Raw genomic sequence first — 11,834 nt, forward strand, 5'->3', positions numbered from 1 at the left:
GTTTTTTTTTCAATAATACACAACACTAGTTTCCACTGCTAATCAGCTAGGCCAGTGGAGAATGTTTAAGGGTCCATGTTGCATCAAAAATTATTTGGACGTAAACCTAAGGTGGTGTTCCTCAATATCACGATGTTATGCTGAGTTTTGAATGCTGTCGCGATGATATATTGCTGATCTTTTATAAACTGATGAGTGGTGACATCTACCAAGTTCAATCTAGTAAGACATTACATTTGAATTTAAAGAGATGCTAAACAAGGATACGATTTGCTTTAAATTGTCCTTGGGGTCTCAACTTTCTGTAAAGCTGTAACAATCTGAGAGGAACTGTATAATGTCAGCAGGAATCAATGACGGCACTTCATCCCAATGCCGCAAAAGTTTAAGCTAAGTGTCCAGACAAGTGCACGCTGCAGCTACATTGGTTTTGCGAAAGTTAGAACATGCAATTAGGTAGTTATTTTATACTTTTTATGTGTCAATGTTTTATCAACGTTGGCCTTCGCTTTCTCAAGGAAACCGCTAAAGCTTAAAGACATCTAAAGAGAAAGCCACACTATGAAGGAGGAGAGAGATCCGTGAAAGCATCAGGATGAGTGAAAGAAAAGATGAGAACGTGCCGGACGAGAACATGGAAGTCGATGAGGAGATGGATGAGTTTGACGACAATGAAGAAGCTCCAATTGATAATGGTCAACTTTTTGGTCAAGATGCTGAGAAAAGCAGCGAGAACAACAAGAATTCCTCTGCGAAGCCACGTCTAGATGATGGCTCTGGTAAGCTGTTTGAGCTTCCCGAATTCACAAAGAAGGATAAGACACTTGATGATATACTGCAACTCGTAGAGGACAGCCCTCCCATAATTCCCGATGCTGTAATAGATTACTATTTGATGAAGAACGGTTTTGATTGTGCAGACGTCAGAGTTAAGAGATTACTTGCCTTAGCAACCCAAAAATTTGTCAGTGACATCGCAGCAGATGCATATGAGTATTCAAGAATTAGATCATCGGTCGCAGTCAATAACGCCAACAACGGACAGGCAAGAGCAAGACAACTAATGCTGGGACAACAACAACCAGGTCAACAGCAAATATCCCAACAACAACAACAACAGAATGAAAAGACTACTGCCAGTAAAGTGGTCCTGACAGTTAATGATCTAAGTAGTGCCGTCGCAGAGTACGGGCTCAATATAAGTCGTCCAGACTTCTACCGTTAGAGGTTCAGTTTAGGTCTTTCAGTAAAACGTTTACAAGCCTTCTATGGACTTCATGGAGCACTAAATGGCATCATCAGATGAACTCATTAGGAGGTCAAGAGGCTGAAGGTTGAAGGTTGATGCTTCAGCCTGACGTATATAGCGATTTTAGTACTACAAGTTTAATGTATGTCAAAGGTAATGGGGATATACCACTTGTTGAAGATCGTTGAAGTTAATCATTGATCAATTGATCAGCTTTTTTTGTACTTTCAGATTTGCCAGAAGTTTTTTGCAATACTACAGAATTTTAAACTAGTGGAAATGCCAATTGACTATTCGAAGTGGGATAAGATTGAACTTTCTGATGACTCGGACATCGAGGTCCATCCTAACGTTGATAAGAGGTCATTTATCAAATGGAAGCAGCAGAGTATCCATGAGACCAGAATGAAACGTAACCAGGATATCAAAAATTTAGAAACTCAAATGACAATGTACAGTCATCTCAACAAGCGAGTTGACAAATTACTTCAAAGCTTGAATGATCAAGATTTGATTGTTCGAGAGACACTCTCGAAGTTTCTGAATGCAAACTTTGATAAGTCAGAAAAAACTGAAGGCGATAATGTTGATCCCGGTATTCCATCTTACAATGAGATGGTGGAAGACCTTTTCGATCAGTTGGAAAGGGATGCCAAGAGCGAAGGAAAAGACCCAAAGGATGGGAGTGTAATAAGACAACTACTACTTAAACATAGGAAAAAGATAGACGATGTCACAGTGGAGGCGAAGAAGAAATTGGAAGAACTATACCGTGAGAAAAGTGCATTGATATCGTCCGACGACATTAAGCCTGGATTCGATAGTGGATTTATGAACTCGAAAGAAACTAAACAAGAGGAAAAGATTGTAGAAAACTTGCAGAAAGCAGCGGCTGCGAAATCTGATACAAGTTCATCTTTATCTTCTCTTCCTCTCCCAACCTTACCACAGCAATTTATCGAGTACGAAGATGTAATGCAGCTAGCTCCAGAGACCAGCAATTTTGGGGATATTCCTAGTAGCGATTATGCGAAATCTGAAGCATATTTACTGGATCATATGCCTATCATCTCAGAACAACAGAAGGATGCTTTGATGATGAAAGCGTTTGAGTTCCAAATGAAAGGTGACGAAAAGGGCACGTACCGAGTTATTCATCAGTCTGAACTACTAGCATATATCCGTGAAATCTATGACATGAAGAAGATCACCGAATTAGTCCCCAGTGAAATGAAGCAGGTCATTGAAATGTTTTTTCAAAGAGTTGTTCGCGGATCTAACGTTGCTGGTAAACAATCATTCTTACAATCCGTACAGGCGAAATTCGATCATGTGAAGAACCGTGTGCGGATCATGGAGCAGGAACACGAGGATGAGCAAGAAGGTGTGGAGACAATTCAACTGAAGTCACTTGACGATTCTACAGAGCTTGAAGTTAATTTACCAGATTTTGGTTCCACTGAGCCTGAGGAAGTCAAGCGAGTAGAAGCTTTCAAGAAACTTCCTCAAGTCATGCAAGACGCCATCAAGACTAAAAACCTAGACAAGGTCAACGAAGTTTTTGCTGAAACACCAATAAAAGAAGCCGAAGAGTACTTGGAACTATTCAATGAGGCTGATATCATTGGTGTGAAAGCGCTGCTCGAGAGCGAAGCGGATTTCAAAGAACTACAAGATCAGTATGAGAACCAGAACAAATTGGAGGAATTGAAACTTGAAAAAGATAACCAAACAGAAAGCGTTCAAGAAACTGCTGGAAGTACAATCGACATGGTTGATTAATTAGCTTTTTTTAACATGATTAAGTTGCATTCATAGCCCAAACGGCATCATCAAAGACATTAAATATATATAAGTAAAAATGCTAACAGAAATCATAGCTGGAAAAACTTCTTCTTGCCCAGGAATTTATATTCCATTTCATTATCCCGTAGTCAGTACCAATCACGAGCGAGCTTCCATTGCGATCTTCGACCCAGTCGATCCCTGCAACATTGTTCTCCTCAGTCGAATCAGAATTGTAATAAGTTGAGGCAGAGTTGATAGAATAGTCCCTCAAGCTGTTACCAAAACGGCCGTTCAGAGGATAGATGGTATCTCTGGTGTTTATGTCGGCATATGCGTCGTAAACATCATCATCCTCCACAGCATTGCTGGAAGAAATTGTCCCTCTGGCTTCGTTAGCAAAGATACCAGTTCTTTGCTCCGCATAATTGAGGTTATCGACTTCATATTGATCGTGACTCTCAGATATTGGGCTGCCCAGTATTGCAGGATCAATTCCCTCTCCACCTTCAGATATGTTTGAAGATGTGGAAAATCTCCGAACTCTGAATGACGATCTTCTTCTGACGTTACCCATCTCCTCTGTTGTGGAAACGCCCCTATCATTTGCCTCGCAAGGCTGAGGTGCAGCGAAGTTGTTAGTCAATTTGTTGAATGCCCTTGGATAAGGAACAACCTGCGGTTCCAGGTACTTCAATGGGACACTGGCTGCGGACGTTAACCAGGGCTCGGATGACGCTACGGGACACGTTGGTAGAGAGTGGCGTCTTCTGCTCGCTCCCCCATACGTAGAAATGGAAGATGATGATGACAATGGAGACAGGGCAGAAACCACGGGAACATTTCTTCTTCTCATATCGTTAATCACATCGCTCGCATTACTGTAAGATTCATCCGCTTCAACTTTTAGTTTGTCAGGAATTAGGATAACTTGGTGGTTCATAAAATTCCTGGTGTCGACAACGTGAACTCTTCCCTGATGCTCTGAGATGAATAATAAATCATCCAACCCATGACTGAATTTGCACACTCTAAATGCACCGTTATGAGAGTGTGGTCTAGTCGAAGTGACCTCGGCCAATGGAGTCTCCATCTTTCTAACGTCGTAAATCAAACAGACCCCATTTTGGAATAAAGTAGCAAATTGCAAATCGTTTTCAGAAAAACTGCTGTAAAATCCATGGTCGCCACCTGGAGCCTCATAAATGTGATCAACAAACGCTGAACCATCTGGTAATGCGAACCTTGGAATCCGCTTGGCTCTCACCACTGAGCTACCCCAGTCCGGTTGATTGTCATAGGATAAGAAGAACTGACCGGCCAATTGGTTCTGTCTATAAATGGCGAACTTATTAGAGTCTCCCGATGCTATCAACGTCTTGCCATCGTGAGAAATGGCTGCGTTGTTCAATGCAAATTTTAAATCCGAGTATCTTCTGACCAGTTCGACACCACGATTATTGATATGACATTGATAAAGGTGCCCATCATTGTTACAAGAATACAAATCGTACTCTTGTGTAGATTTTGGGCTCAACGTAACACAGTTGTTAATAAATTGTCCCATAACGTACGATGTGGAGACTCCAGTCTCCGTATTATGCAAAGATAAAATCCCCTTCCATATGCTGGGATTGCTATAGTTGCTGTGATCAGCCAAAACACTGCTGCTAGCCAATTTCACAGGTTCTGCGGGCGGTGGCAAAGGTTCTACATGGTTTTGTTCCTGCGATAGACGAGACCAATTGGTCGGAAATCCCTTATCATCGGGCCCAACAAGCCCACCACATGCGATAAGACCCTGGGATTCTGTAAAACTTCTAGGCTTAAAATTAAACTCTGTGACTTTCTGAGACGGGACATTAAAGTTTCCTCGTACTTGTCCTCCGGAATTCTTCCTGGTGCCACTAATGCTATTCCTGCGATTCTGTTTCTTAGGCCTATGAAACCCTCTCAAGCCGGCACGACCAGTATCCAGAGCTCTCACAGAGTGATCGAATATATATAATAACTTCTCTGGCCGTACGCTCGAAGCTCTAAGACAGTCTCGCAACTGCCAATGATTGATTGAAACCTTGGCATCATACAGCTCTAAACCAGGCATCATATAGTTTTGATAAACTTTGTCAGACCCCGTATTAAGACTCTCATCCTCAAACTCATCACTATTGTTATGAAGCCCATCGATAGTCATCCTGCTTATCTTTTTTTGATCTGACCTTGTTCTAAATCGTGCAAATGTTTCTAGATATCGTTATTATAAGGATCAGTCAATCCTCCGGGCCACTTTCTCTGCTTTTCGCAGCTCCAGTCAGCTGCTATTCTCCCAGTAAAGTGAACCTAAGGTTTAGTCAAATAGTATGGAATATGGCGTATCCATTACGCTCTTTATATACTTATGACTCCGAGCGCCCCACCTTGGAATTCCCCCGAGACCCCTAATGATGGCACGTGATACACACGTGACTTTAGTCATAGTTAAGCTTAGAACTAGGACTTCAAGCTCATTAGTAGTATGGCGGCATCGTTACTATCCGGAGCTGGTTTGGCTGACTTGGGATTGTCATTGAGTGCCGGTGGTGGTAGCTGATCGTCGATTGAAGGGACTTCTGCGGTGTCTGGGACTTTTGGAGCGACAAAACCGTTCGGAGAGGTAGCGACTGTATCCATCTTTGGCGGTACACTATTATTTCGTAATGATGCAGCCCCAATAGAGGCCCAGTCTTCTTCGTCTGTATCCGAGTGTTTTTCTGTTGGCCTTACTGGGTGTTGTTTTTTCCTGCTGTTCGCCTGCGATGAGGAAAGCAGAGGTGGTACTTGCGGCATGGACTGGTATGAGAGTCTTGGTGATGATGTTGGAACCCAGTGGTAGTTCTTGTGCGGTAGTACTGTGGAGCGAATACTTGATTCTTTGGATGATGAGACCCGGGACTCACGCCTTGAGGTGGGCTCGCTTAATGAGTTTGAGACTTGCTCTAGATCAATCTTAGTAGCACTATTGTTGCGAGTCAGCGACGATGATTGTGCGCCAGAGTTTGGATTTGTGGGCATATCGAGATGAGCTCCTGGTTTAAACACTGAAGGGGTACGAATCTTGGAACTTGACCGCCTACTACGTCTACCTTTCAACAGAGGCCGCACTCGCTGTGCTAGCAGCTCGTGCTCGACCCCTTCCGGGGATGAATCTCCAAATACAACACTCGATTTCCTTCGACGAAAGCTATAAGGATCCTCATTCTTCAATTCTTCTTCTTCTTCTTCTTCTTCGTCTTCATCCTCCTCCTCTTCATCTTCATCCTCCGATGCCAAGGCATTTTCATCAATATAAACTACTCCATCAGGAGCTTTTGAAGCTAACGGTGCTCTCTTACCCTTATGCGTACTACTACTTCTACGCCTTTGTGACTCCTGAGCCACCATATCCTTAATCTTGGCATTTGCAGCATTCGTAAGTTCTCGTTCCCGAGTAAAATTTTCTGCTTCTACAACTTTAGCAGACCATTGGCCCCAACCAATCTTTTCAAACACTACACATCCTTCCCGGTCTCCTCCCTCCATGGCACTCATAATAAGTCTCCTTTGTTTGGAGGAGGACAAATCTTTAAAACTAGGAATCTCGTTCCCTAAAGCCTGTGTAATGTGTCTAATTGCCAATGGACCTTTCTCAAGCAACAGTCTTGACAATTTGCCTGGTGTAACCATCTGTGCTGCCGCAAGGCCAGCGGGCGATGAAGTTGAAATAGGCTTGGGCCCATGTATTGTAGCCTCCCCAGTCATCATGAAATGACTTATCGATTTATATGGGGCGTTTGAAGTGGCAAGTCAATAGGCATGTGCCCTTTGTAGTGGAAAACTCGCGCGTATTCAGGTTGCCATGCTTACAAAGTGCCAATCTGTGTCAAAAGCCGGGTAAGTGAGATTTAATGGTTATATAGTTAGTTGTAAGCTGACTAGAAGTAACTTGAAGTCTATCGGTTGTAGATTGGTTTTATAATGGTTCTTGAATGGTTGAATTTGGTGTTGTTTTGGTGATTTTACGTCTTTACCTTGTCGAGATAGAGGTATGTAAGGTAAAAAAAAATGAAATACTTGGTGAAGTCGATGGTTTTGGTTGGATTATTGAGCGTCATTTTGGGATTTTTCAGGATGCATTCGGGTTATTTTTCGCAGTTCTTCTTATTCATGAAAGTTTTTATTGTATCGTATTATATCTTATTGTATTCTTTGCATTTGGTATTGTGATTATTAAAAAAAATACGATAATTGACCAAGTGTTAATTCTGTCATGAAACATTAGACCTAGATGACCTCTCGCCTACCTGCCTATTAGCTGTCACTAGAGTACTTTTTATTTAATGAGATAGGCTTTTTATATCGGTGCAGTAAAGCTCTTACTCCCTTAGAAGTTGACTCACTCTGTAATGGACACCTCTGATGGGTTATTACACCATTGAAGGATGTGCTTGAAGAGTCGGATGCATTCTGCAAGTTACTGCATGTAATTAATTCTGCATGTAAACAATTCTGCATGATGAATCTGCATGTCAAAGGCGCATGACAGAAAAAGGTTAATCTCTTGGTTACGATTAATTCAATAACGCAATTATTTGCTCATAGTTATAATTAATTCAATACAGTTTAAAACATAAGAAGTTTTTTGCCCTCCCAGCCTGAAGTGTTGAACTACGTTTAAAGCATTATGCGGGAATAGCGTAGAGAAAGTAGGACAATCTTAATCAGTAAGTGGAACTTCTATTTTAATTCCCAACAAATCATTACACTCATCGATAGGTTGGATTTCTTGATAACGCATTTACGTTTTCATATACCTATTACGCACAAGATTTTACCAAAAGGACGGAACGTAGGTAGCTTGATGGCTCACATTGTGTTTGGAAATGCTTTTTCAAAACTTCTGAATTCCATTCTAGAAGGCTGAACAGGTTGAACGAATTCCTGTTAGGTCAGAGAACTATCATCAAGAAAGTTACTTTAAACATGTTTGTTGTGTATTTGATAATAATATCAATCCACTTTTGTCTATTACAGAATACAGTTGGAGAACATCCAATCAAACTGATGAAAATTCATATTACGATATAAACATATTATGCATGGTGCTGATGTAAAGGCACTTTATTGCTACATGCTTACAGGAGCCAACTCTTGTTAAGCGCCGACTTGCATGTATGTAGCAAATACTTTGAAAAGAAAATATGAGATTTTCAAGGTAGATAATAACCTTTTTTATGGGTCTATATGGTATAATTTAACTTGATAAAGCCGTTTGAAGCGTTTTCTAATTAACAGACTTTCGCTCTAATGAACTAGAACATTGTATTAAGCGCAAAAGAGCGTTGAGTAATTGATGTTATTATTATTATTATTATCAAGCAGCAGGTACCGATACCTCCTTTATAAGTCACAAAACCATTACCAATGATTAAGTGATTTAGTACTACTTCAAGGTGTCTGAAATTAATTGCAATGAGAACGGTCGGTAATCAATTCGACAACTCAGAATAAATCAAGAATAAGTTATAAATTGTGAACTTCTTTTTCTCGAGCCAACTGTGGTAAATATTTTCATAATACTCTTTGCATTGATTTTTGTTCCTCAAGAATTGTGACACATTAGACCCAACATCAAGTTAAAAAGCAACTGAAAGTAGGTTGTTGTGTTTTTTAAAAATGGTATGTTTTCCGATCATACAGAGGTTTAGTTACTATTTAGCTGACTGCCTTTTCGCTTAAAAGGACATGCATACACATAAGAAGAAGTGAATATTACTGAAATTTTTTAGTTTTAAATACTGTAAAACGCAAAAGTGTTATTAACATCAACTTAGTAATCAAACTCCTTAAATGTTTTATTCAATACTAATTTAAGAAATTTTGGCGAATGGAATGGTATATTAATCAATGCACAACGGTGGTTCCAACGAGAGAGGAGCATATTTGTTCATCAATTTTAATCAATTTTATAGAAAGTGCTTGGAAAATTCGAAAACTATCTCGAAAAGCCAGAATAGATTGATCCAAATATTAAATTCAAGATCTAGCATAAAATTGCCTTCCATCATCGGCTCTACTAATTTCTGACATCAGTAATAGAAAACATTGAAAATTGTAATGTATAATGAACTTGAAAACACTGTATTAATATATTCAGCATTTATTGCTTGATTGAAACGTACATTTCACTCTACCAGCTCAGTAAAATACGTGTCAAACATACGTTATGTCAAAGACCTACTGACGTTAATGCCAGGTTGATATTGAGTTGTCCTAAAATACTGGTGAATGCCTGCTGTTTTTTGTTATGACAAGACAGCAAGCAATCACTGATTCATTCAGCTATTTTTGAAAATAAATCATTTATTTTTTTAAGATATTATGCAATTAATCATAGTTGTAATGTTGGCCTATACATAGAATTTGATAGAATGAATAACAAGAGACAAGAGAGCAATGAGGATATAGGCAGTACCTAATTGTGTAACAAGACAGCGCATAATAAATGTATAGACTACCTTAAATATAAAAATTACTGAAACCCCTTGTAAAAATCAGAAAAAAATTCCGAAAATCCCAAAAAATTTCCACAACAGCCTCCATTCCCATCTCACTAAATACCACTTATTACAACCAACCTAAAGCACCACTATGTACTATAGTAATTTATTTAAACTTCCTCTCTTCTAGCGCGAAGCTTGTGGACTGGCTCTCGGACCAAGATTTTCGCACGACGCTGAAAAATTTTGGCTTCCCGCAAAGACCTTTTGACCTCCCAGAGAGATGGAATCGCCAGTCTCTAGGTAGTGAGTAACTAGGATTAACGGCCCTTTTAGAGATTGTTATTGAAGTTTTAAATGTAATTTTAAAAAGTGGAATTCTTATATCTTATATCTTGTCTCCTTTATTCAAGCAATTTAGGTATAATGTCTGCTCCAAGCAACCCTTTTGATCTATTAGGTAACGACGTGGAGGACGCTGACGTGGTCGTGTCTCCACCAAAGGAAATCGTTAAGAAGAACACTTCTTCCAAGAAAGCTGATGTTCCTCCACCATCTGCTGACCCAGCAAGAGCTAACAAGAACAGACCAAGGGCCACTGGTAACGAAGCTGCTTTGAAAGACAAGTCTGCTGGTAGACAAAACAACAGGGGTAAGGAAGCTCCAGAATCCTCTAGAACCAAGAAGACTAACCAACGTAGAGCTACTGATCGTCAATCTAGAAGTGGTAAAGTTGACACCCAAAAGAAGGTTAACCAAGGTTGGGGTAGTGAAAAGAGTGAACTTGCAGCTGAAGCTGAAGGTGAATTGGATGCTCAAGCTGAAGCTGCTGCTGACAACGAGGTCGAGGCTGCCACTGGTGTTGCCCAGATGTCTTTGCAAGACTACTTGCAAGAAAAATCTGCTGGTAGCTTGAACAGAGTCCCAGAAGCCAAGAAGGTTGAAGCTTTGAACAACGCTGAATTGTACGTTAAGGAAACTGAAGTTTTGACTGAAGCCACTAGAGTTAAGAACGTCAAGTCTAAGCAACAAAAGGCTAAGGAATACTTGAACTTCGATGCCGTTTACGTTGACTCCAACCCAAGAAGAGACTTCGACAAGAACAACCGTCGTGGTGGTAGAGGCGGTAAGTCCACCAGAGGTGGCAGAAAGAACGTCAAGACTGAATCTAACCCAGTTCACACTAACCGTGCCATCGACACTAAGAACTTGCCAACTTTGTCCTAGGCGGACAACTATCGTAAATTGCATCTGTAATACTTCGTACGTTGTCAAATGATTCTTATATTTTCCTACTTTAATTAGTTAACTAGTACTTTGTGCATCTTTTCAATTGTTCCAAATAGTACCCCGGTATCACATCCTTGTATTTGAAGCCAGCTTCACCGGTGATCATTCCTATTTCCCAATCACTTCTCTTTCCAGGCTGTAATTGATTGGCGAATTCGTGTAAACCATATAAAAGCTCTTCATTCCCCATATCCAAGTCATTGTTATCAGTGACTCCATTGGCGATCCTAGACAGATCGAATAGGATCTTGGCGGTCAAACCCCATAAGTCTCTACATGTTGAATCCTCTTCCAATTCGTCAGCAGAACTCGTATCTTCAATCACATTCAACCATGCAACGTCATGAGGGTTATCTATGGGATAGTAGTAGTGTCCAATTGGCCATCTTAGCCCACCCCATCGCCGTATGGACTCTCGGCGTTCAACATATTCAGGTTTGTACTCTTGGCCCTGTGGGAACAAATGATACACTAAATCATTCAATGGTACCGAAAATATCGACGCGGTCTCTCCAGGATTTAGCTTTCCAAAGAACCGAGTGGCATCGAGAGGCGTGTTACCTTTAGAGTTGTCATTATGAAGGAAGCATACCATAGGCTTAACACTTAGAAACGTTCGAGATAGATAACACGGCATCTGGCCGGTAAGATTATCGATCTTCATCCCAAATTGCTTGTGCAGAATTTCTGCACTTCTTGGTAGTCCAATCTCTTCCTCTGATTCTCTTCTTGCCACTTGTTCAAAGGTCTCCTGGTCATCATCAGCTTTACCACCAGGCAGCGATACATGGCCAGAGAAACTACTTAACCCTCGAGATCTCTTCGTAAGCAGCACTCTCAGCTCGCCTTTGTGTCCTATAAAGAGCAGTACAAGAACTGCTGATCTCCTGGTGGAGGGCCATACCGATGATAGCGGTAATGGGTGGAGATATTTGAATTTCCGTATGTTCTCTAATGCTTGACACGCTTTGAGCATCCCTGGTGTCTCGTTTGAC

At 40.7% G+C, this 11,834-nt stretch overlaps 6 protein-coding genes across 6 annotated transcripts; 3 read left to right on the forward strand and 3 right to left on the reverse strand.

Annotated features, from left to right (window-relative positions):
• Positions 1 to 595: 595 nt before the first annotated feature.
• TAF10 (Taf10p) lies at positions 596 to 1,225 on the forward strand (the record flags this gene model as incomplete). The annotated part of the gene is made up of 1 exon (XM_003682458.1): positions 596 to 1,225. One exon carries the CDS (start codon positions 596 to 598, stop codon positions 1,223 to 1,225), a length of 630 nt encoding a protein of 209 aa, XP_003682506.1.
• Positions 1,226 to 1,528: 303 nt separating this feature from the next.
• CDC37 (Hsp90 co-chaperone CDC37) lies at positions 1,529 to 3,031 on the forward strand (the record flags this gene model as incomplete). Its single annotated transcript, XM_003682459.1, has 1 exon — positions 1,529 to 3,031. The coding sequence occupies one exon, from the start codon at positions 1,529 to 1,531 to the stop codon at positions 3,029 to 3,031; it is 1,503 nt and encodes a 500-aa protein (XP_003682507.1).
• An 82-nt stretch (positions 3,032 to 3,113) lies between these two features.
• Positions 3,114 to 5,228, reverse strand: GID11 (Gid11p; the record flags this gene model as incomplete). Its single annotated transcript, XM_003682460.1, has 1 exon — positions 3,114 to 5,228. One exon carries the CDS (start codon positions 5,226 to 5,228, stop codon positions 3,114 to 3,116), a length of 2,115 nt encoding a protein of 704 aa, XP_003682508.1.
• Positions 5,229 to 5,524: 296 nt separating this feature from the next.
• On the reverse strand, positions 5,525 to 6,814 carry STB3 (Stb3p; the record flags this gene model as incomplete). The annotated part of the gene is made up of 1 exon (XM_003682461.1): positions 5,525 to 6,814. The coding sequence occupies one exon, from the start codon at positions 6,812 to 6,814 to the stop codon at positions 5,525 to 5,527; it is 1,290 nt and encodes a 429-aa protein (XP_003682509.1).
• A 3,161-nt stretch (positions 6,815 to 9,975) lies between these two features.
• On the forward strand, positions 9,976 to 10,776 carry STM1 (Stm1p; the record flags this gene model as incomplete). Its single annotated transcript, XM_003682462.1, has 1 exon — positions 9,976 to 10,776. The coding sequence occupies one exon, from the start codon at positions 9,976 to 9,978 to the stop codon at positions 10,774 to 10,776; it is 801 nt and encodes a 266-aa protein (XP_003682510.1).
• Positions 10,777 to 10,858: 82 nt separating this feature from the next.
• On the reverse strand, positions 10,859 to 11,815 carry PCD1 (8-oxo-dGTP diphosphatase; the record flags this gene model as incomplete). Its single annotated transcript, XM_003682463.1, has 1 exon — positions 10,859 to 11,815. The coding sequence occupies one exon, from the start codon at positions 11,813 to 11,815 to the stop codon at positions 10,859 to 10,861; it is 957 nt and encodes a 318-aa protein (XP_003682511.1).
• Positions 11,816 to 11,834: the final 19 nt, after the last annotated feature.

The sequence above is a fragment of the Torulaspora delbrueckii genome, chromosome 6, assembly GCF_000243375.1.
Source record: "Torulaspora delbrueckii CBS 1146 chromosome 6, complete genome".
Classification (NCBI taxonomy): Eukaryota; Fungi; Ascomycota; class Saccharomycetes; order Saccharomycetales; family Saccharomycetaceae; genus Torulaspora; species Torulaspora delbrueckii.